General features: G+C 40.4%; 1 protein-coding gene across 1 annotated transcript in view; it reads left to right on the top strand.

Moving 5' to 3' along the window:
- The window catches only part of LOC122800466 (T-cell immunoglobulin and mucin domain-containing protein 4-like), a 545,825-nt gene that overhangs the window by 172,430 nt on the left and 350,858 nt on the right, over positions 1 to 22,537 (top strand). The window contains exon 2 of the mRNA XM_044069910.1: positions 10,146 to 10,493. Within this exon, the coding sequence (XP_043925845.1) occupies positions 10,146 to 10,493 (348 nt within the window). The remainder of the gene's footprint in view (positions 1 to 10,145; positions 10,494 to 22,537) is intronic.

Consider the following 22,537-nt stretch of genomic DNA (forward strand, 5'->3'; position numbering starts at 1 on the left):
TGTGTACTCTGTGGTGTTGTCAGTCACTGTGCATTGGTAATGTGTTTGAGTGCATTGTCACAGTGTTGTACATGTCACTGTGTCCTTCTCCATATCTGTAGCTGTCATGTGAGGTACATACAGTGGCAGCCATTGTGTGGTGTGGAGGGGTACACTGACCTACATGTCCATAGCTGACATACCATGTCTGCTGACACATACCATGTGCAGGTATTCCAGGAATAGTGTGCCACTGTGACTATCATTGGGGGGACTATTGTACACATTTATGACCCTGTTCACCCCTGACACATGCAGTGGTGGGCAGCCAATCACATATCTGGTTGTTACTGGTGTAGGTGATTTGAAACGGGGTATGGTACTCCAGTTTTGACACTGGTGTTCACTCCATGCCTTTCTCACCAGGCACATGTTGCAATACATCTGTACAGATGTGCCTCACTCAGAATATATATACATCTCTCTCTCTATATATATATATGTGTGTGTGTATATATATATATATATATATATATATATATATATATATATATGTATATATGTGTATATATATATATATATATATATATATATATATATATATATATCTCGATGTACATATATTGCTATAGATATGGAGAGAGGGGGGGAGTGTGACAGAGAGGGGGTGAGAGTGACAGAGGCGGTGGGACAGGGGAGTGTGTGATCGTCATATACAGTCATATCTGTAGATAGTCAGATCTGTCTGTCTATGTATATGTATCTACATATATCTATATCTGTATGTGTGTATTACATATATATGTTACTACATATTCTATCTATCTACATCTGTCTATGTATTCCTACATCCCTCTCTATCTATGTATACATATATGCATAATATATATATATATATATATATATATATATATATATATATATATATATATATATATATATATATACACATACATACATATATTGACATACATACGTATCCATATAATAGATAGGTATATCAACATGTTTGTTTGCAAAACTGTATACACACACTAACATACTGCTAAACATACATAACTGTGAAACCTACTTTGTACATTGCACTACAACCTACATTGATATGTGCACATAGATGCCCTCACATACATATGTATGTACAGCCTTCACTGATAGTTGCTGTATGTCCCCTGCCCTATGCACATCTTCGTATACATATGGATACAGACCAATGACACATATGGAGGGTTCACAGTATGTAGACTTTTAAAGTATTACTTTACATTACCTGTGTTTGTCACAGCTGCTTGCGTTGCCTTTTGTTTGGTGTCCTGCTGCTGCTCCAGTTGACAGATGTCAGCTTTCTAGTAGATTTTGTTGAGTGTTTTTGTTTGTGTATGTTTTTTCTCTCTCTCTCTCTCTCTCTCTCTCTCCCTACCTCCAGAGGGTGCAATGAAAGTATTGCATGTGTGGACTGGGAGTACAGCATGCTTTTGTAGGTATCTGCATATGTCCATGTGATGGCCTCTGCACCAATTGTTAGCCAGCATTTGCTAATTGCTTGCAGCCATTTGTGTACTGATTGCAGTTCTTACTGTGATTTCAGGACAGTGCTATAAAAAGGTAGGTGAGATAGGTGTAGCCCTTTCAGAGTTTAAGGGCAGGGACCATGCTGGTATGCTGTGGACACTGTTCTGTGAGTGTAAAGGTTAGTATCTCTCTCATATTTCTGGCTGTGTTGTAGATTAACATTTCTCCATTCATTTCTCCAGTTTCCTGTACTAAGTGCGTATGTACACTGACACCTAAGACTACTACTACTGTTAATGTGGGTGTGTGTGCTTTCCTGTGGGACATGTGTTGTAACTGGTATATAGCAGTGGCTCTTGCACTGCTAAGTGTCTTGACTGTAGTGTGTTGCTGTGGCTTTCCTATTTTCCATGTACATTCACACCTTGGAATGCTTGCTATATCTGCTAGGGTGTTACTGCATGCAGTGTGGTCTGGCCATGGTGTGGGCCTTGACATCTATTAGGGTATTTGAGTATGCTGCTGAGCAGGCCCCAGAGACTGTCAGGTGCATCTTTTATCTGCCTCATGGATTGGTACATATCAGTGGGGTACACCCATTAAATTGTCTGGTATTCTGCAGTTGTGACTGTGGGTTAGCATGAGCATATGTATTACTACACTATTTCCGACGTGCAAGTTGTGCATACCTTCAGTACTTCATAGTTACCATTGCATGTGTTGTAACACCTTTCTGCCTACTGTTTGTACATTTCAGAGGGAGTCTGTGGGGCATCCCTGTAACTCAGTCACTGTTGCTATGTCTAGGCTCTTAACTATTCAAATATGGCAGTGTCAGATCTCTCAAGTGTACAGATATTTGCAGGATGTCCACATTTTTGCCTCATATTTTGGTCCATATCTCAAACAGCTTTTTCTGGCAAATCACTCAGGGCTGAAGTCAGACTTTAGTGACAAACATTTCAGTTTCAGACTTCATACTCTTCCAACCATCCAACATAATGCAAAACCTTTACTATCTCAACTGTCTAAGTTTGTTGGAGCAATATTTGGAATGTGTCCCTGTTTTTGGGCCTTTGCTCCACATTTTTCATTACTTAGTCCAGATGTGTTGCTGTAAGAGGTTGTGGGGTATGGGCAGTGATTATCCTGCTGTGAGTATGTGTGTGGCTTGCAAGGTGCTACAGTGACATTATTACCTAATAGCTACCAACTAGCATGGCTGTTTCTGTTCACACACTACTATTATAGAAATCCACTACATTTGACAATAAATATACATGACATGCTTTGTGTACTACACATCCTATATTCCCTTTACATTCATTCCTACTATTGCATGATATATTTATTGTAGCACAATGTTCTTATATAACAGTCATGGCTTAGTCGTAAGTCATGCAGACTACTGTTTCCAAGGTCCTGGGTTCGGGACTGACAGTGGGATTTTATTTTGCTTTTGAACAGACTACAGGCCTTGTCATTCAGAGTGACTAAGGCACTTTTAAGCAGTTGTAACTGGGTTAGCGCTGGTTTTTGGCGGAGCTCACGCTGCACACTGCGTTCAGCTCCGCACACCTGCTTACAACTGCTTAAAAGTGCTTACTCTTCGACACCCGCTAATTTCTTTGAAAGAAATGAAAATGGGGAGACAGGAAAGTGGTGAAAAAGGGGTCCAAAGAGGGTAAGACAATAGGGAAACAAGCTCGGGTTTTGCAGGAGGGATGTAGGTAAGGCCCATAGCTGCCCATTTCTTCATCAGCAACAGCTGTGCATATGCTTGTAATTTGGTGTGACATTTGAAACCTTCCACCCCTGAGAGAGGTGTAAGGACAACAATAATACTTGTTGTACAGCCAGTTGTAATTGACAGTTTCCATGTCCAGCAGACATGTGTGCGAAATGGGCAGCTATGTATGGGGCGTAATTTTTTTGTGGGTACAGACTGCCCCTTTTTTTTTTCATGTGAGAGTGGTATGTCAGGTACAGGAAGTCGGTATAGCTGGGGAGGTAGGTTGGGTAGGTTAACAGACAAGACAAACAAGACGCATACAGGGGCGGTGTATGACACATATGGAGGGGTTACACAATTGACGGGGACGGATGTTTGGATATCTAGAGCCCATGAGCCCACAGATGGCAACAGTGGAACTGATATCCCCACCCATGGGCAGTTGCCACTGTGCCTTCACTGCCCAGGATGGGGCTGTGCTGGGGGCTGTGTAGGCCAGGCAGCAGGCACGCCCATTAGTTGTGCCACCCGTGCCTCAAACTGGCATAGGGGCCCAAGAACAGCTTCCCGGATCTCCCTACACACCACAGTCTGGACATTACGGAGGGTGAGTGGATGTTCTCCTCTGGCCACACTTGCTGAGGGAGGACAAGCCCCATCCCCTGCAGCGCTTCCACCTGCAGGTGGCACAGGGCCACCGGAGGAGGGTCCAGCCTGGGCACTACTGCCAGTTGCACTCGCCAGCTGAGGAGGGAGTGGTGGGTCCGCTGGAACCCGCCTTCCCTGTCATCCTATGTTTTGCATTATGTTATGACAGTTTGGGTTAGTAACTTACAATACCATTCACAATTAGTTGTAACAGCATGCATTAGTATTCCCATTAACCAAACACCCATATATTCAAACCACTGAACAGCAAGCATAACACATGCATAATTTGAACAGCAATACACAGTCCAACAACATGCAGGGTTGATTGATGGCAACAGGCCATCAGGTTTGGATGTATAAACAGGGCAGATGCATCAACGTACATGCAAATGTGTATGAACCAACAGGCAAATGTCCAGGGGTGTTAATTGTGATTGCACATACCAATTTCACGTGGAATGGATTATATGTGGTTATAGGGTAGGGTGAAGAAAATTTAATTAATAACTTCAAATACCAATACATATGCTGTACATTTCTAATAGCTGCAGATATATACACACTACAGTTCTGCCTACAGTTTCCTATGTGATAACTACTTCAGGTTGGTGATAGGAATGTTACTGCTACATCAGTATACATTTTCATTTTTATTCATACACATTCATATCTGGCTCTGTTCAGCTACATCATCCTGCTACATTTGCTTTATATAGCTATAGACAACTGTGGATGTTTGGTATTTCAGACAACCATACTATCTGCATATTGCAGACGGAGAGCAACATATCCAGATTTTGGGACACACATTCCAGCTGAGGTACCGTTTTCAACACATGTTACTATTTGGTTCTGCCTGTCACATTCATTTCATTCTGTACTGACTGCAGTATACTTTATTCAGGAGTTATTACTACTTTATTGGTGGATTCATAACTCTTTCTCACACTCTCTCACTTGTTTTATTTTTACAATTCAGGATGGTACTTAATTCTAGGCTTTATTGACATGTTTTACCTGTAGTTATAACAATCCTTTCCAACAGTCTCACTTCTGTCATGTTTCTGTATTTCAACAGGGATATATTTCACACATGTGTTTTACTCAGCTTCTGCAGCTGTACTTTTCAGCCTGCTGCAGGTTGTGTACTATTAATTACAGGTGGGACATCTTTATTTTAGACTTGTTTAATTTTTATGTTTGGATTACAGGCTGCATCACACTTTTGTAATCAAGCAATACTTGCAAACCCTCTTACACTGTTACTTGCACATTTTATTAATTAGTGACTACACTGCACTCTTTTGCTAACTGTCATACTTATATATTTATTTACAGTTACAGGGAGAGAATTACTGACCTGCCTGGTGGCGCAACCATGCCAGCCTATCGCCATAGGTTCTACGGTTCGCAGAACGGACACCTGCAGCTGTAATATAAATAAAGTAATATTGGAATACACATCTCCATAATAACAGCTAGGTTAATTTCTTATGTAAATAATTACATGTAACTTACTCAGTAGTGGGGCGTTGGGCATTTGCTGGGCCTCCTGGATCCAGCGGTTCAGTTAGTCCTGCTTCCGTCTCTTCAGGTCTGCATGGTGGTGACGGACCTGCTCACCAGTCCTTGGTATCCCTGTGGCACTGGTGAAATCATGAGCCAACCGGTCCCACGCCTTGGCCCTATATGCTCCCCACAGGACCTGGCCCTGCATGAGTTGGACCTCATGATTGTGGACAAGGAGCCAAACCATATATTTGGACTCCTCAACGCCCCACCTCTGTGCTCGGAAGCAACTACCCTCACCTACACCTGACATTCTGGCTGCAAGTCGGTTCTACAATCGGTTATGCTGTGTATTCCCGCCTATGGGGCTTATATATGCAGTTTTTCCCGCACTTATCTGTGATTGGCCATTTTGGAATTGTATCAGCTTCAGAAAACCTGCTTTGTCATGCTCCTCTTTCTATTCATTCCTATATATATGCTATTACTGCATTTCTAAGTGCAACTGTCATGGCTTAGTGGTTCAGTACCTTGACTATGGTGCATGGTATCCTGGGTTCGAACCTGGCTATTGCTTTTTATATTTTATGACTGTCTACACAGGCTAGGAGGTGTGTCTGTGTAAAGGCAGTTTTGATACAGCTTGCTCAATGTTGCCCGTCGGTTAGCTTGTTGGCACGGCGCGCAGCTCCGCGCAAATGGGTTACGCTGGTTTACGCCTCATTTGGCTGTCAGCATGCATATTACGCTCAGCTCAGCTATGGGCACACAGTTTCAGCATGTAAAAATGCTGCTCAACCCTGGGCACTCATTTTACACCTGTTAAACCACTGCTCACCTACGGGCACTCATTTTATACCTGTTAAAACACTGCTCACCTACAGGCAGATGTACTCAACTTGTTAGACTGTAGCTCAGCTTTAGGCACATCTGACATTTTTTTTTTATTATCTCACATTTCTTCAAAATACATGGCCCATTTCATTACATTTTACATAAAATATAATTTTATATGTGTACATATATGTCAAGGACTTGTTTCGTGCTTATTTCACTAAAAATAAAAATTGATGTTGTGGGGGCTCGAACCATGACTGCCTGCTTTTCAGCCAACGTCTCTACCACTATGCTATTGCTTCTTGGCTTACTTTGCATATTTAGTTCTTATATGCTTTTCCACTGACTGCTAACTGTGGCTAAGCTACGGGCATGCCTGCGCAAACGAGCACACTCACGGGCAAAGATCTTTACAATTTTAAAAAAAATTATAAGATGTTCATTTCTACATTTTATGTTCGTAGTCTGTGGGGGCATGTGTTGTGTTTATTCACATTTGCACGGGCTTTGTCATGGGGGTTTACTTTCGGGACTTTTACTCTTCTGGGGGCGTGTCCATTTGCAGGGCTCGGCCTACGGGCATGCCCCCTACTGTCTTCCACGGACCGTGTTAGCCTTAGGTGTGATTCAACATGCCCTCATGCATATGCATGACATGTTGACATCACACCGTTTAACTGCAGCCTCCGTGTAAGCCTTGTAACTCTTACACGGAGGCTTCGTGAATCCTTCTCTATGTCTTGAGGCCAGTGCTATTTTAGTTAGAATCTTAACTAAGTTAAGTTAAGTGATATGTTTCAACAGGCACATGCCAAAAGGGCATTGTGTTCAATAATAGGCCTTATGAGAGATGAATAAATGGGAAATAAGACTTTTTTTGCCTGTAGAGGTGACGCCTTTTATGCTTTGGGCCATACAAAATGATTTTTAATACTGTGGTTCATGATGATCAAAATATAAAGTGTTATCAACCCATGTGCCTAGATCTCTGATGGCAGAGTGCATGTAGGGGGTATATCATCTGTCTAATAGGATGCAGGAAAGTTTTGTTAACTATATTGAGCTACATTACATTTTTTGCATGTACTGTAGTTTAAGACTGTTGTTGTTGTTGCTCCAGCATTTTGGTATAGTTTGAGCTTTGCTAGGACAATTGTGTATCAGTGGTTGAATAAATATTGACACCTGATTTGCAGTCCATCTGTCATTTATTTTCTTTCTTTTTTTTTTCATTTAAAAGTAGACATACATTTGAGTTTGAGGAATTGATTTGGGTGGGCTAGCTTGGTTTAGCATTGCATGTATGTTTGTGTTTTGAGTATGTAATATAGAGCTATGTGTAACGACAGAGCTGTATCTGGCCCATCTACAGCCCAGTGCTGCTCTACAACCTGGCACTGTCAACTCAAGGTGAAGAACAGAAAAAGTCTCCTGTCCCAGGTACAGCACTCCTTCCTCAGTAAGAGTTCCCTTCACTAATGAGCAGCCAAGAAAAGTCTATTCCCCAGTCCAACACTCCTTCCTTATTCAATGCTCCTAGCTCCTTCCTGAACTAAGGCTCAAGCAGTTATTTCATTTCTGTGCCTGCGTTCAATAGTGATGGTATGGAAATGAATGCTTTTACTGCACTATAGACCTAACACCTTGCATGTAGGCCAGCTGTCCCCATCTACTGCACACCGGCAACACTTCTGTGTAATTACTTTTAGAGGTTTAGTGATGCAAAAATGGGGGGCTTACAGGTGTTTTATTAGCATTGATAAAGCAAGTAGTGTGTAAAGGATAGAAATGTTGGTGATGACCAAAGCATGTAGAGTGAGTTGTTTTGCTGTCAATAAGGGAATCATCTGCTTGTTTGAGCTGTTTCTGTTTCCTTGTATGTGTGTGTGTGTGTGTGTGTGTGTGTGTGTGTGTGTGTGTGTGTGTGTGTGTGTGTGTGTGTGTGTGTGTGTGTGTGTGTGTATGTGTGTGTGTGTGTGTGTGTGTGTGTGTGTGTGTGTGTTTGTGTGTGTCTGTGTGTGTACGAGCGCACGCAAGTATGTGTGTGTATACCTGTGCAGAGCATCAGCAAACCTGGGGGTTAAAGAAGCTTCTTTTCTTCCCTACTGTTATATGCTGTTGCACATACTGTTGTGTGCTTTTGCATATGTTCCATAATACCTCACATCATATGACTTCTATCACCTGACAGGGAAGCATTCCTAGAGATAGATGGTATGCTGGTGGGAGAAGGATGGGGCCAATAGCAGGGAGGAGACTGGGGCCATGCTACTGGAATAGCTGTAACAGATACTACAGCAGTGTTAAAATAAATGGCAAGAAATAAAACAGCAAACATAAATAATAAAAATATCTGTTGTATGAACAGTTCTGATGAACAGTCATATAGTTAGCCACTGGTCTTCTACATAGTTGCTAGACATGCTGTTATGCAAAGTCCAATAGTTCTGCCTAGGTATATATGTTCTAATGTTCTTATTGTATGAAGTACATGCAGGTGTGCAATGACACTGTACGGCTAGGGTTAGATGGAATTCAGAGGAAAGCCACCAGAATGGTGCACAGGATGTAGGAGAAGGGATAGTGCCAGATACTAGAGGAGCTGAAACTCTTCTCACCTGAGACCATAGGAAGTGGGAGACATAATTGCACAAGTTCATATCAGGAAGATGGGAAGGCATTGTCCTGGGACATAGTGTGGGGGAGGCAGAAGAGGGTAGAGATTGCAGAGACTAAGTACACCATAGATCTGTGAAAATACGTCTTCACAGAGAGAGTGGTGAACCCACTGACTGGACTCGTAGAAAATGGAGTACAGTAAGTGTGATGGTGAAGGAATTCAAAGAAGCATTCAAGAGACATAGGACAGATTGAGAAAAGGTGAGAAAAAAATAGGAAGAGATTTTATACACCAAGATATCTTTGGCTGTTGGATATGCTATGGATTTTCTGGCTAGGGTAGATAATATCCTATGCATGTTATAGGTTTGTAGAAGTATAGTTTTAATTTTATTTTCTTTAGTTACCATTCATTTGTATGTACAGTGATGCTATGTCTGTGATATCCAGTAAAAGAATGTTTTTTTTTCAGAAATAGTCTTGAACATAAATTTAGAAACTGGTAAGCAAATCCATACTGAGGACATGGGACTCTGATATATTTGCCAGATATATTTCTATAATATTCTATATTTCTATAATATTCCTTAACTGCTATAACTATTTCATATCTGAATATATGCATTCAGCTTCAAAATGTCCATTTTGTGTCTTGGATTTCTTCATATATTGGAGTGTCTTCTACTTTTTTGCCTTTTCTTTATCACAGCAAAGTTCATGTTTCATTTTGTATTTTACAGATTATGTCAATTTGTTTTATATCAATATTTCTGTATGTTGTATATTTTTAGTGATTTTTGGCCTTTAGTAGATCTTGTTTTGCATTCTGACTTTTGGCTACAATGCACTGTTTCTGATATTGGCATAATGGTGATGATGTCCCCCCCACCATTGTGGATATCAAAGCTGTTTAGAACTATAATTGGTAAATATATCAGAGTTCATGTCTTCAATATGTATTTGTGTATGCAGGGGAGAAACTGTACAGCTTGGCCAGAAGAATTCTTGCTTCTTAAAGATGTATACATTTGCTTACCAGTTTCTAAATTCATGTTCATGACTAGGAAAATAGATTATGAAGATAATAGGTCAATATGTTGCAACACTTGCAGCACTTCACCTTTGGAGAATATGTACAGAATGACCCCCCCCCCCAAATACGCAAGTAGATTGCACAATTACTTGTACCTTGCAACCATATCTTTTATACTCCTAGATGGTAAAATAACTTACATTTATAGTAACATTGTAGTGCACAGTACTGTAATGGCTGAAAGTACAGCTGTATGAAATCTGTATTATCTTTCAGCAGCAGTGATCTCATCATTAGAAAGTGAAATTAAAGGAGTTCTCGGTCAGCCTGTTATTCTACCATGCCGGTACAGCATTGAAGTTTATGGACAAACTGAAATGTGCTGGGGACGAGGAAGATGCCCATCGTATGGTGGCTGCAACATGAAAGTACTCCAGACAGATGGCTTGCATGTCGTCTTTAACAAAGCAAAGTATAAATTAAAGCACAAAATACAGAGTGGTGATGTGTCTTTAATTATTGATGAGATAAGTCAGGAAGACAATGGGGAATACTGTTGTCGAGTGACGATTCCAGGACTGTTTAATGACCAAATAATTAATATCAACCTAGTGATTATAAGTGGTAAGTACAAATAACGTGTTCTTATTTCTTTCTTTTTGCAACTAAATACTGTTTTTTTAGTTTATTTTCTTCAGTCATTTGGTTTACTCTGAGACAGACAGTGGAGATGTAAAAAAATCTATTTATTTAGATGCTTATTCATTACAAGTTTCTTGAACTAGCTTAGGTCACATGTGCAGAAGACATTTACAGTAGAAGCCTGGGGAGAAAAGCTTTAATTAGCTAATTTAGGCAGCACCGTATGTTGAATGTGTATTGTGTATGTGGCAGAAAGCAGTCAAGACAAGTAATACATACTTTCCAGTTAAGTTGACAAAGAAAGAAGTACAGGACCTATAATGAAATTTAAAAACAAACTATATCAACTATTTTGTTTGTGTATGGAATGCCATTTCAATGAATCACAGAAACAGATATACATGGAAGATTACAGCTACTTGTTTATGAAAGCTGAAGATAAAACTATAGTTCGTTTTTGTAAGCTCAAAACATTCTTGAATAACTTGGAAGAGGAGCACTTTTCCATCTTTCTTCAAGAAAATGTCCTTATCTTTTTCTTAATGTCTTGTTTGTATGGAACATCAGACTTTGTTCGGAATTTTAATAAGAACTGTAATAATACTTTATTCAAACAGTTTATCTGAAGTTATTGTTAGAGTTATCAAATTGCAAAAGGAAACTGGTTGTTTTCCTTTTGTAATCTATTGCTTTTTGATATTTTATGTTTGCAAAATTTTAATTGTTTGATATCCTGGGATTGATCATTTGTGGTTTGATCTTTGATATATATATATATATATATATATATATATATATATATATATATATATATATATATATATACACAGAGAGAGAGAGAGAGATACACAAACAATATATACATATATCTATCTATCTATCTATCTATCTATCTATCTATCTAGCTATCTAGCTAGCTATGTGCAGCTATAAAGGTCAAGGAAACAATGGAGGCAACATATATTCAATAAAAAATATAGCCCACTCATCTTTTAAGGAAACAAAACTGTATCTTGAGGATTTTTCTCCAGCACAGTCCATTTCATGATTATTTATACTCCAGCAAAAGTCCAGGCTACAGGCTATGCTTATATATTGAGTTCAGCTTCACAAATAGCCCGGGTTGGACTGATACACTCCACACTACCAGGGTCTTTTGTCAAGCTCCTTCTTGCTTTGATCCTCCAGTTAGCAACTAACTTCATAAGTACTTTTGCACCCTCAGACATCTTTAATGCACCTGCAATGAGCAATTAACACCTAATTGCTATATAATTCATGCAAGATCCTAACAAACCTTCTTTGGAAACTCTTCACTTATACATTTCTGTTATAATTACATTTACACATTTACTTCACAGCATGTCACAACTACTCTCCTTTATCATAAAACCACCATTTTGGATTCATACAATAGGGTGTAGAACCTTAACAATACATCAGTATTTTTAATTGTCTGTGGCCAGGTCTGTAGGTCATGCTAAACTGAAAGGATGGAGGAAAAGTGTCCACTGACATGGCTTCCTATTGTAAACAGCTTGCCTATTCAGGCATTGTAGAGGGGTATTGTCAGTTACCGTGCTGAAATGCCTACCCAACAATAGGTAATGCTTTGGTGAATAGACAGTCCTGTTGATTGCTAGACATTCTGCTTCAGTGGCTGAGTATCTCATTTTGGTATTACTTAAATTTATTTTGGCTCTTTTAAACATGTCTGCTGCTAGAGTTTCTAACATTCTCCAGATGAGCTCCAAGTGGAGATTTTCTCCCTAGGTCTCTGCTGAAAATGGGCTTTTAGTTCAGTTGGATTATTCCCTGTCAGTAAATGGAAGCAAATGATTAATAAAATAAATTAAGCTATTTTTGCTGATAGGCTCTAGCCAAAGGTTTAAAATATGTTTTAAATCATTCTGTGCTGTTACTGACCTGTCAGTGTTAAAAGCCCATTTATAAAATCTGATTGCTTCTGCTTCGGATGTTAAACCAGATTTGGCCAATATTCTTTTCTTAAGTTTATCATAGTTCATGTAATCATTTCTTTCTATGTTAGTATACCTTTTCAGTACTACTCTGCCACTGTCAGCTGTAATGGCAGTCTGCTTGGTCCCAGTTCTCTGTGATGGTGTGGTGCTCTAAAACCACCAAGTATGATGCCAGGCCATTCTTTCTGGTCATTTACTTCATAGTATGCACCTGTTTTGTCCAGCACAACCAGTTATTGTTGTAGCTGTACTCGCTTTTGTTCAGTCCTTACCTACAGTGCCACAAGTCTTTGTAATAATTCTTCCATAGTTGGGGTTAACAGCAAGCCATTTTTTTTATTTTAGTTTGCTTTTATTTAGGTTCATAGGTTGGTACTAGGCTATCAGCCCTAGGGCCTATACAAGCCTAGCCATAACAATTCCCTGGATATTTCTTCCCACACTATTTACTTCCCTGGATCCCTGTCTAGCAGGGCGACTGACGTGATCCCTGGGGTGAATTTCCTTTCTCCCATCCAATCGTCAAGGTTCCTTTTGAAGCTGGTCAAAGAGGCACTCTGCTTGACATTTATGGGCAATCTATTCCAGAGTCTGGGGAGTCTTTGGGTCAGGAACCTATCCCTCTAGCATGTTTTGTTTATTGTGATGACAAGGCTTAGATCCCTGGAGTGTGTGGCTCTGAGGGATTGGGATTTCTTTAAGTGTAGCATGTCCAACAGCTCTGGGTTTGACATGGCCTTGTATGTTAACCAGAGATCGCCTCTGAGTAGACGATATGCGACAGAGTATAGCTGGAGTTTTTTAAGGCGGTCAGCATAGGGCATCTGCTTTAGGCCTGTGATTCTTTTAGTGAGGTATTTCTGCGGCCTTTCCAGGATCGGGATGTGCAGGTATGCTTCTTTTAAGACTAGTGTTGCCAACCATGCATCTTTGCCTAGCATAGGAAGCAGCTGGTGAAGAGTCAGCATTTTGAATTTTGGAATCACCAGAAAGGCGTTTAGAGTAGAAAGGTCCAGGATAGGACACCATGTACTGCCTTTTCTGGGTACCAGGAAAAGTCTTGAATAGAAACCTTGTTCCTTTTCCTCTTTTGGTACCAACTGAATAGCCCCCATGCTTAAGAGAGAGATGACTTGATTTTGGGCCTCTGCCCACTGATTTGGGGGTAGATATGGCCACCCACTTGGTGTTGGTAATGTGTGGAAGTGAAATCTGTATTATTGGGACACTATTTAAAACCCATTTGTCCTGGGTAATGAGTTCCCAGTTTTTGGCCTGCAGACCAATCTTTCCGCCTAAAGGAGCATTCAGTTGGGAAGTGCTTGGAAGTTTTAAAAGCAAGTCATTGAGACAGTTTTCCATAGGGGGGAATCTTACTACTCCCAGATTTGGGTGCAGAAATCCCCCACTGCTTAGTCTTGTGTGTCCCCTGGGACTGAAATCTGGGGTTTCTGTTGTGTCTGGGTTTGGCTTGAGAAGACTTGGAAGGGGCTGGAAAGGACCAGTTCTTAGAGGGCCAATGCCTACTAAATCTAGGAGGCTGAACTTGCAAGAAATCTTTAACAGTTTGCATAGATTTAGCTTTATCTTTCATCTTTTTAAGAACTTCCTCAGCTTTGTTGCCAAACAAGCGGTCCTGATTTAAGGGAGCATCCAATAGTTTAGCTTTAACATGATCAGGCAAAGATTGCTCCTTAAGCCAAGCATGCCTTCTGAGCATAGACCCAGTAACAGCAGCTTTGCAAGAGGCCTCTAATGAATCAAATCCACATTGCAAAGTATGTTTACCAACCTGTTCAGCTGAATGCATTAAATCCTGTAATTCTTTATTTTCAGCACAATCAGGAATCAACATAATTTTCAGTTTAAGCAACCCAATAACATGTTGTTGATACTTTCACATATGAAAATGGTAGTTTAAAGCCCTAATGGCCAAGGTTGCAGAAGTGTAAACCTTCTTACCCCATCTATCCAGCGCCCTGGAGTCTCTATCAGAAGGGGTAGGATTTTTAGCAGTAGAAGCCTTAATGCCCTTGGGTCCCTGTGAAATAGTCTCTGGATTCACAATAGGATTTTTAAAAAGAAACTTGTGTGAATCAGGAACCCTGTAATATCCATCAGGTCTTCTGGGAGCAGGAGGCAAAGAATCAGGGGCCAAACTAGATTCCGAAAAGGCATCATCAATAATGTCTTGTACAGGAGGTATAGATAAAGGCCTACGCTGAGGCAGGAGTAAGAAATCTCTAAGCCTCTTTTTTGAATCAGAGCAATTTTAGCTTTCCCAGTGGAAATGCTCCCTTAGAGTATGTAAGGTTTCACCTAAAGAAAAATCCTCTGGAGGGGAAGCAGAGGGAATAGAGTCGTATGCATCAGAATCCTCATATGTAGAATCCAGATCATCAGAAGAATCAGAAAAATCAGAATCCTGGTCAGAGAATTCATAAACAACTTCAGTCCTAGGTCTCTTAGAAGGGGGAGGTTGGCTTCCCCTGATTAAAGTTATAAGATCTTCAGCCATTTTTATTTGTTTTTAGGCATAGAGGCCTGAGCATGCGGCTTGGGCGTTGGTTTTTTTGGCATGGTTCGAGATTTAGGCCTAAATGAAGAAGGAGGCGTTGGTTTAATATGCAAGTCCATAGGCCTGACTACACCCTCAGAAGCTGGTGCTTGCACAGCGGCTCCAGACCCATCCAAGGTAGAGACATCTGCAGGTTCCACAGCTGAAGTATCTCGTGGAATACCAGACTCTGAATGGGTCTCAGTAGAGGCCTGCGAATCAGAAGTAGTGGGTATCAGGGGCTGCGAAAACGCTTCACTGTGTATCGGCAAACTGGTGATTGGCTTAGGAGAAGCATCGTTGGCAGCTTTGGACCTAGGTGGCCTGTCTCTGTCTTTATCTTTGCATTTTTTCAGAATCCTGGTAGTCGGATGGCTAACCGACGACATTTCTGGATAATTAAACTGAGAACCGAAATATTTAGAGGTGAAAATATACCGATGACAGAAAGTGCGCTGCTTAAATAAAGCACAAAACTGACAGCAAAGTATGTTGTGGTCAGGGTCCAGGCAAGAAATACAGTACGAATGAAAATCTTTGTGAGGTATTTGCGTTCCACAAGTAATGCAATTATTAACTTTTACTGACATTGGTAAGGAGCAAGAAAAAGTTTCCCCAATGGGGTACTTGGCCTTAGTTGAAAACTTCAGTTTTGAAACTCAAAAACTAAAATTTCAGGAGTCGGCCGACCTGCACTTGCGAACTGCTTCTGCTTCAGGCACTGCACAGCAAGAAAGACTGATATAATGGCATCGGCTGCATGTTTTATACCCCTGACGACCCAATGTCATGGAAGAAGGGACAGCATCCGACGCAGGACCCAAGACTCCACCAATCAGGTCGACCAAGGGCCACTGCAAGCAGACAACCCAAATGTAATGACTGCAACAATGAAACACAAAGAACATTCCATCGGTCCTGTTTGTTTGTTTGACTGGGTTTAGTCAAAAAAACTTTTCAGTAGAGGCCCAGGGAGAAAATGTTCCAACATATTACAAACGGCTCCTTGTTAAAATGTCAGCATTTGAAATGCTAACTTCTGACAAGTCAAAAAACAGACCAAAACCAGGAGAAGAGTGAATCTTGAAGATTCTCAGAGGCATGCTCCCCCTGAACATATATGTACCAATTTCAAAATGGTCATCTCTGACTTGGTGTATGTAAGTCCGTTTTTAGCCATTCGGTCTGTGTGTTTCAGGACTTGCTGTAGCAGGTCACAGCATTTCTAACGGTTACTATTACAAGCGTTTTTAAACAGACATTCACTATAATACACAAACAGACATTAGGTAATATACATTAACACTTACAGATGTGTTTGCTAATTAGATTACATTCATGTGAAAATAAGATGTAACTATTGCAGTACAAAACATACTTATGCATTACTAGATGCTGAACCTTGAAGATTTAAATAGATATATTACTGGGGTTGTCAGATAGATAACAGATCATGTGATTAGTAATTAGAAATGTAAAGAAATGGAGGTGAGGTAAAAGATCAGGGTAGGGTAGAAAATATTAATAGTGTAGTTAAGAGGTGGGGTATAAAGCAGGTTCAGAAACAATTATATATATATATATATATACATATATATATATATATATATATATATATCCATCCTCTTCCCCTTTTCCCATTTTTGCACATGGGGTCGGGGTGTCACTTCAACAGTGATAATCATCTTCACTCTCGCTTACGGGCAATTTAGAGTGTCCAATCCACCTACTGCATGTCTTTGGGAGTATGGGAGGAAACTGGAGCACCTGGAGGAAACCCACATGACCACATGGAGGACATGCAGATTCCACACAGAAGGCACCCCAACGAAGAATTGAACACACACACGCACACACACACACACACACACACACACACACACACACACACACACACACACACACACACACACGTTTATATTAGAAGTACAGAAGTGGGGTGAACAGTGTTGTGCCATGAACACATCCGTAACAGTGCTATATGGAATTATTAGCTCAAATAAGTTTTGTATCTGGCATCAGAGGTAAGTACTTCAAGGATCTGAAAAACACATCAGTAGCAGTGCTATATGGAATCATTAGCTCAAATAAGTTTTGTATTTGGCATCAGAGGTAGCTATTTCAAGGGTCTGAAAATGGTAAGTGACTGACTATCTCCCATGCCCACACCACCGGTGTAAGTTCAAGGAGACCTTGGATACAGGATAGCTGTAAAACTCTGGGTTATTTTTGGAATGTCACAGGAAAAATAAAAATGAAGCCTACTTGGCTTTAGAGAAAAGCAAAAAAGACTTTTGATTATTTTTCCATCAAACAGTGTTACAGCCTCTTGCATCCTTTCAAAGTACAGGCTGTCAAAAAAAAAAAAATCTCAGGCTGTATGCTTTGAATAGGCACCAGTAGCAGCTCTGCACTCCTGAGGTTTCTTTTAATTATAATTTCATAATTTAGCCCTGACTGACATCTCCTTCTCCATGCTTTCAGGGCCTTCCAGGCAAACTCCAGCTCAGGCACTCTGGACCTTCAGTTGGGGAACACACTTCCTGATTGCAGCTCTTCAGGTTACTTGGAAATCAGTACCCTGTTAAGCTGACTAATGCACAACATTTGCCTGACTATTGTGAAAATATTCCCACACTCCATACTACAATACATATGAGGCCAATTGCACATTTTCCTCGCTAAACCTGTCACACAAAACAGACAGAAAGAGACGGACATATGCACACACATACACACACACACACACACACACACACACACACACACACACACACACACACACACACACACACACACAAAAAAACACATGCATTTACAAGCGCACCTCCAATGTAATGAGACAGTAAATAGATGATAAGCAGACTTATACACACATGCATTTCTTATACAAACACACGTGCCTTTGATTCAGAAAGTATTACTGTGAGCAGGAAACCTTTTCATGAGTAGCTTCCCTCTCATGGTAATCCTTTCCAGTTCATAGGCAGCCCTACCACTGAGCCTTATGGTAATGAGGCGTTCCAGGGGAGCTGCTAATGCTAATTAGCTATGTACCAAGCCCTGGAAATACCCACAACTCATTATTTATACTGTTGAGCTATTCAAAGAATTGCTTAGCTGCATAAATTTCCATGGATGGAGAAAAAAAATTAACACTTTGAAAAGATGGCAGTCACTCATTGTCTTCAGTGGATGCAGTTGTAGTGCAAGTAAATTCGGCAAAGTTCAGAAAAGAAGTGGGGGTGGGGTAAACATTAGTGCGTATATATGTGTGGAAGTATGTCTGCTTTCTTACTATAAATAAAAGTAGTTGATTAAAAAACAGGAAGACTTAAAAAAAATCAATTAAAGATTTTAATGACTACAAATAATAATTTATATACCAGTAAAAAACAATATGTGTACGTGAGACCAGGGAAATTATTATTGAGGGTAGCCAGATGGCTGTCATCAAACAAAAACATAGACCAGTTAGGAGTATAATTTGTTAGAAGTACTTCCATTTGAAAGAGGAACGATACCACCTTCAGGCAACCTACCCAGGGGGTCCCTGACCTTATCAGGGAGAATGAACAATAATGGTTTTCAACAATTTCCAACCCTGAGGAAATGTACGAGTTATAACAGATTGCTGGAACATGTGGCCAGGCAGAAAATTCAAGTATATCAACTGTACCAGACAGATACTAACAACACCACAGATGTGGAAAGTTCAGCAGCCATTACAGCAATGGCAACAAAGCCAATGGAAATACTTCAGAAATTGTTGAAGAACTTGTTGAAGGATGAAGCTCCATTTCATTTTAAAGTATAAAATTTGTCTATGCAAGTTCTTCCTGATGAGGTATTGAAAGTTACTCAATGTGGTTTAATATTTAATCCCACTGCAACTGCAGTCCTGAAGCTGGTGTCCATTATGAATGAGCATAAAGGGTTTTGCATATAAGTTAAATTTTAAAATATATATATTTTTTCAAACCAGTATGTTAACATGAGTGGATAGATGAGAAGACAAAGCACCTTGGTATCATCATTAGTTACATCAGACAACACAGACATTTGAGCAAATGTGTGAAAGAGATATTTGCAAAGTGCTGAAAAAAAAACTCAAGTAGATTTTACAACTTATCTGTAAATGTGAAAGAGATATTTGCAAAGTGCTGGATAAAACATCCTTAAGCAGATTTTACAATTTATGTATAATGTGTGAAGGAGCTATTTGCAAAGTGCAGGATAAAAAACTCTTAGTAGATTTTACAACTTATCTGTAATTTGTGAAGGAGCTATTTGCAAAGTGCTAAATAAAAAAAACTCTTAAGTAGATTTTGCAATTTATCTATAATCCTTAAGTTTGTTTGTGGTAGCATTTCACTCTGGACACCCTTTACTGTGATTTTGCATTGGGGGGACTGGAATTGCTTGTCTGGTGGTAGTAGGTGTTTGCCTGGTCTGTCTGAGTTGAGAAACACACAAAAGGGCACTTTGTATTTTTTTTTGCCCTTCTCTTATATACTGTGACTGTACTTCAGCAGTTTCAAAAAAGATATTTACTGTCTGCTGCTACTTTAAGAAGTTAATTGCACTGCATTACATTGTATTTATCAGTTGTAGGGCTGTTGTTGGTGGTTTGTGTGGTCTTGTTACACTTGGGCTCCAAACCAGCTACTCTACATTAAGAAGGTGTTTCTGCACCTTTGTAGCAGAAATGTGCTAATATACTGCATTTAACTGTTTTACTGCATTAATTGGTGCCTTTTTGACCGTTTTTTTTTTCCTGACTGTGCCTGTTTCATTATCTGCACTTGTTTTGCACAGCATTATTGCTTAGATAGTGTGGAATAGATCCAGACTTGCTGAATCTAGCTTGCTATTGATACGCTTGAACTCAAATCCAGCCATTTTACATTAAAAAGGCCCCCCCTTGCACCCTTGTGGCAGAAGAGTGTAGATATAGCCCTGTCTGAGCTGGGGATTGCTTGAGGAAGGATCATTGTGGGATTTCATATTGATGGACTAGTTTAAAACTGTTTCATTTTGCCTGTATATAAGCCTTGCATTTATGTGTAGCTGTGCACTGCACAATGGGGGCTAGTGGTGCTCTGTATAGTAGCAAACTCCTAGAAACTACTTTTTTCTTAGATGTTTGTCAGTTGAACCCTCCCAAGCTTTCCTGCTGCACTGTGGGCAACTCAGCTGAGCACTGAGCAGCATCACCACACGTCTTCACCCCTAAACCTTAACAGAATAAGCCCCCTTGTTTAGTTAGCTGAAATAATCATGTAGCAAAAGCTAATACAACTTGCCCACTTCCCAACTAGTACTTATGGTTTAACCTGCACTTTCCAACTAGTAGTTGTGGTTTAACCTGCTACAATGGACAGCCAGTTTCCCAACATTTTACAAGCTAGCCTGATTGACATGGGCATCCTAGGGCAATGTAGTAATTGTCTGATGTATACTGACAACCACTTGCTCCTGAAGCAAACAAATATAGTATGTGAGAGATTTGACTATACCATGAAGCTGGAATCAATCCTCTCATGTAACAATAAAGAAGAGATCAAACAGGCTGTCAGCACACACACCTCTCCTCTCACACAAGACAACATTAAGTCGCACAGACCTACCTATGCTATGGTACTCACTAAGTGCCTACCAATGAACCAGAGACCTCCCAAGCACAAACAGATCACACATACTGAACCACGAACAAACCCCACTTCACACAGCAACACATATACATGTATCTCAACAAATAAGCCCCTAAGGCAAAACACCTCAAAACCTAATGTCCTGGTTATAGGTGATTCCATAATAAGACACACAGATGTCCACCTCACCATGCTGGACAAGGAGAAAGTCACGGTTAGCTGCCTGTCACGTGTCAGGATCCATCAAATCACGCACGCAATCAAGGTACTCAACAGCAAATACTGTTATGACTCTGTCATAGTACATGTTGGAGTGAATGACTTGAGATACACCTCTCTGGACTATATGAACAGAGACATGATTGCACTCTCAGATTATGTGTCCCAGGCAGGTATGTCCCTAGCCATTAGTAACATTTTACCTTTACCCAGGCTCATGCCGCAATAGAGACAAAAATGATTGACTTCAACAATTGGCATTGCTTCTAGTGTCAAGTCCAAGGGGATGCAGTATCTTTCAGCCTGGGAAGACATGGTTGACATACCACATTGCTTTGCCAGAGATGGTCTTCACCTGTCTTCTCTAAGCTTTTGGATACCGGCAAAGGCACTTGCCTTCCCCATAGTGCCTTTTTTTAGGCAATGCCAATACAAAAAATATTCCCAACGTAAACAAATCCACTTTAGACAAACTCAAGTTTATGCTGCTTAATGCTAGGAGCCTCAACAGAAAACTGCATTCCCTGGAAGTGCTCCTCACCTTGTAAGATGCTGACATCTGTACAGTCACTGAGACTAGGTTCAGGGCCACAGAGAGCACCCCAGCCATAAAAGGCTACAATGCCTTCCACACGTTCAGACCCAAAATGAGCATGAAAGACCAAAGGTGGAGGTGTATCCATCTTCATTAAATCTAAATACACGTTGAGATGGGGTAAACAGTATGACTCTCTAGAGCTACTCCAGGTACAATTAAATGTAGGTAAAATACCACATCATTGCTAGCTACAGGTCCTCCACCACGAACCAAGTGAAACACACCGACTACCTAGACTTGTTAGAATCACTGTCTCTACAGCCAAACACTTTGGTCATGGGAAATTTTAACTATCCTTCCATAGATTGTACAACATACATGATTAGAAATGTGATCGCCCTGAGATTCCTGAACTTTGTTAATTCAAATGCTCTAGAACAGCTAGTCTGCACCTGTACAAGGGGCTTGAATATCGTGGACCTGGTACTCACCAACATGGGGGGGGGGTCACTGCACTACCCACTGTGTGTTGCCCTCCCTGGTGAGGTCAGACCATAAATCTGTCTTATTTGAAGTAAAGATCAGACTGGACACCTCCACAGGAGCAAGCAAACTGAAAACTTTCACCAAAGCAAATTTTAGCCTACTAAGCGAGGGTATAAAAAGTTTCAACCCCCCTGCTAGCACAGCTAACAATGACTCCTATGCAGAGGAGTACACAAATGCCATGTATAGACATTTAAACAAGTGAATAGACTTGGCTGTACCTGTCAGGATCAAAACCAGGTCCTCCTGAAGAAACAAGACACCCTGGTGGACTGCAAGTATAACTAGTTCATATAACAAAAGGAAGAAAGTGTCTGTTATCCAAGAACAAAAGGGAACTTACTCACCAGTGGAAGAATACCATCCACTGCTTGAACAAGCAAATCAGATATGTTATAAAATCCACTAAGGCTGATTATGAGGATAAATTAGCTAAAGACAATAATAAGGCTTTGTTTAGCTATGTCCAAAATCTTAAAGGGAATGCCCAGCTATGTGCTGAACTGACTGTGGATAGTACTACTTACACT

The sequence above is a fragment of the Protopterus annectens genome, chromosome 4.part0 (assembly GCF_019279795.1).
Source record: "Protopterus annectens isolate FY-2018-M chromosome 4.part0, PAN1.0, whole genome shotgun sequence".
Lineage (NCBI taxonomy): Eukaryota > Metazoa > Chordata > Ceratodontiformes > Protopteridae > Protopterus > Protopterus annectens.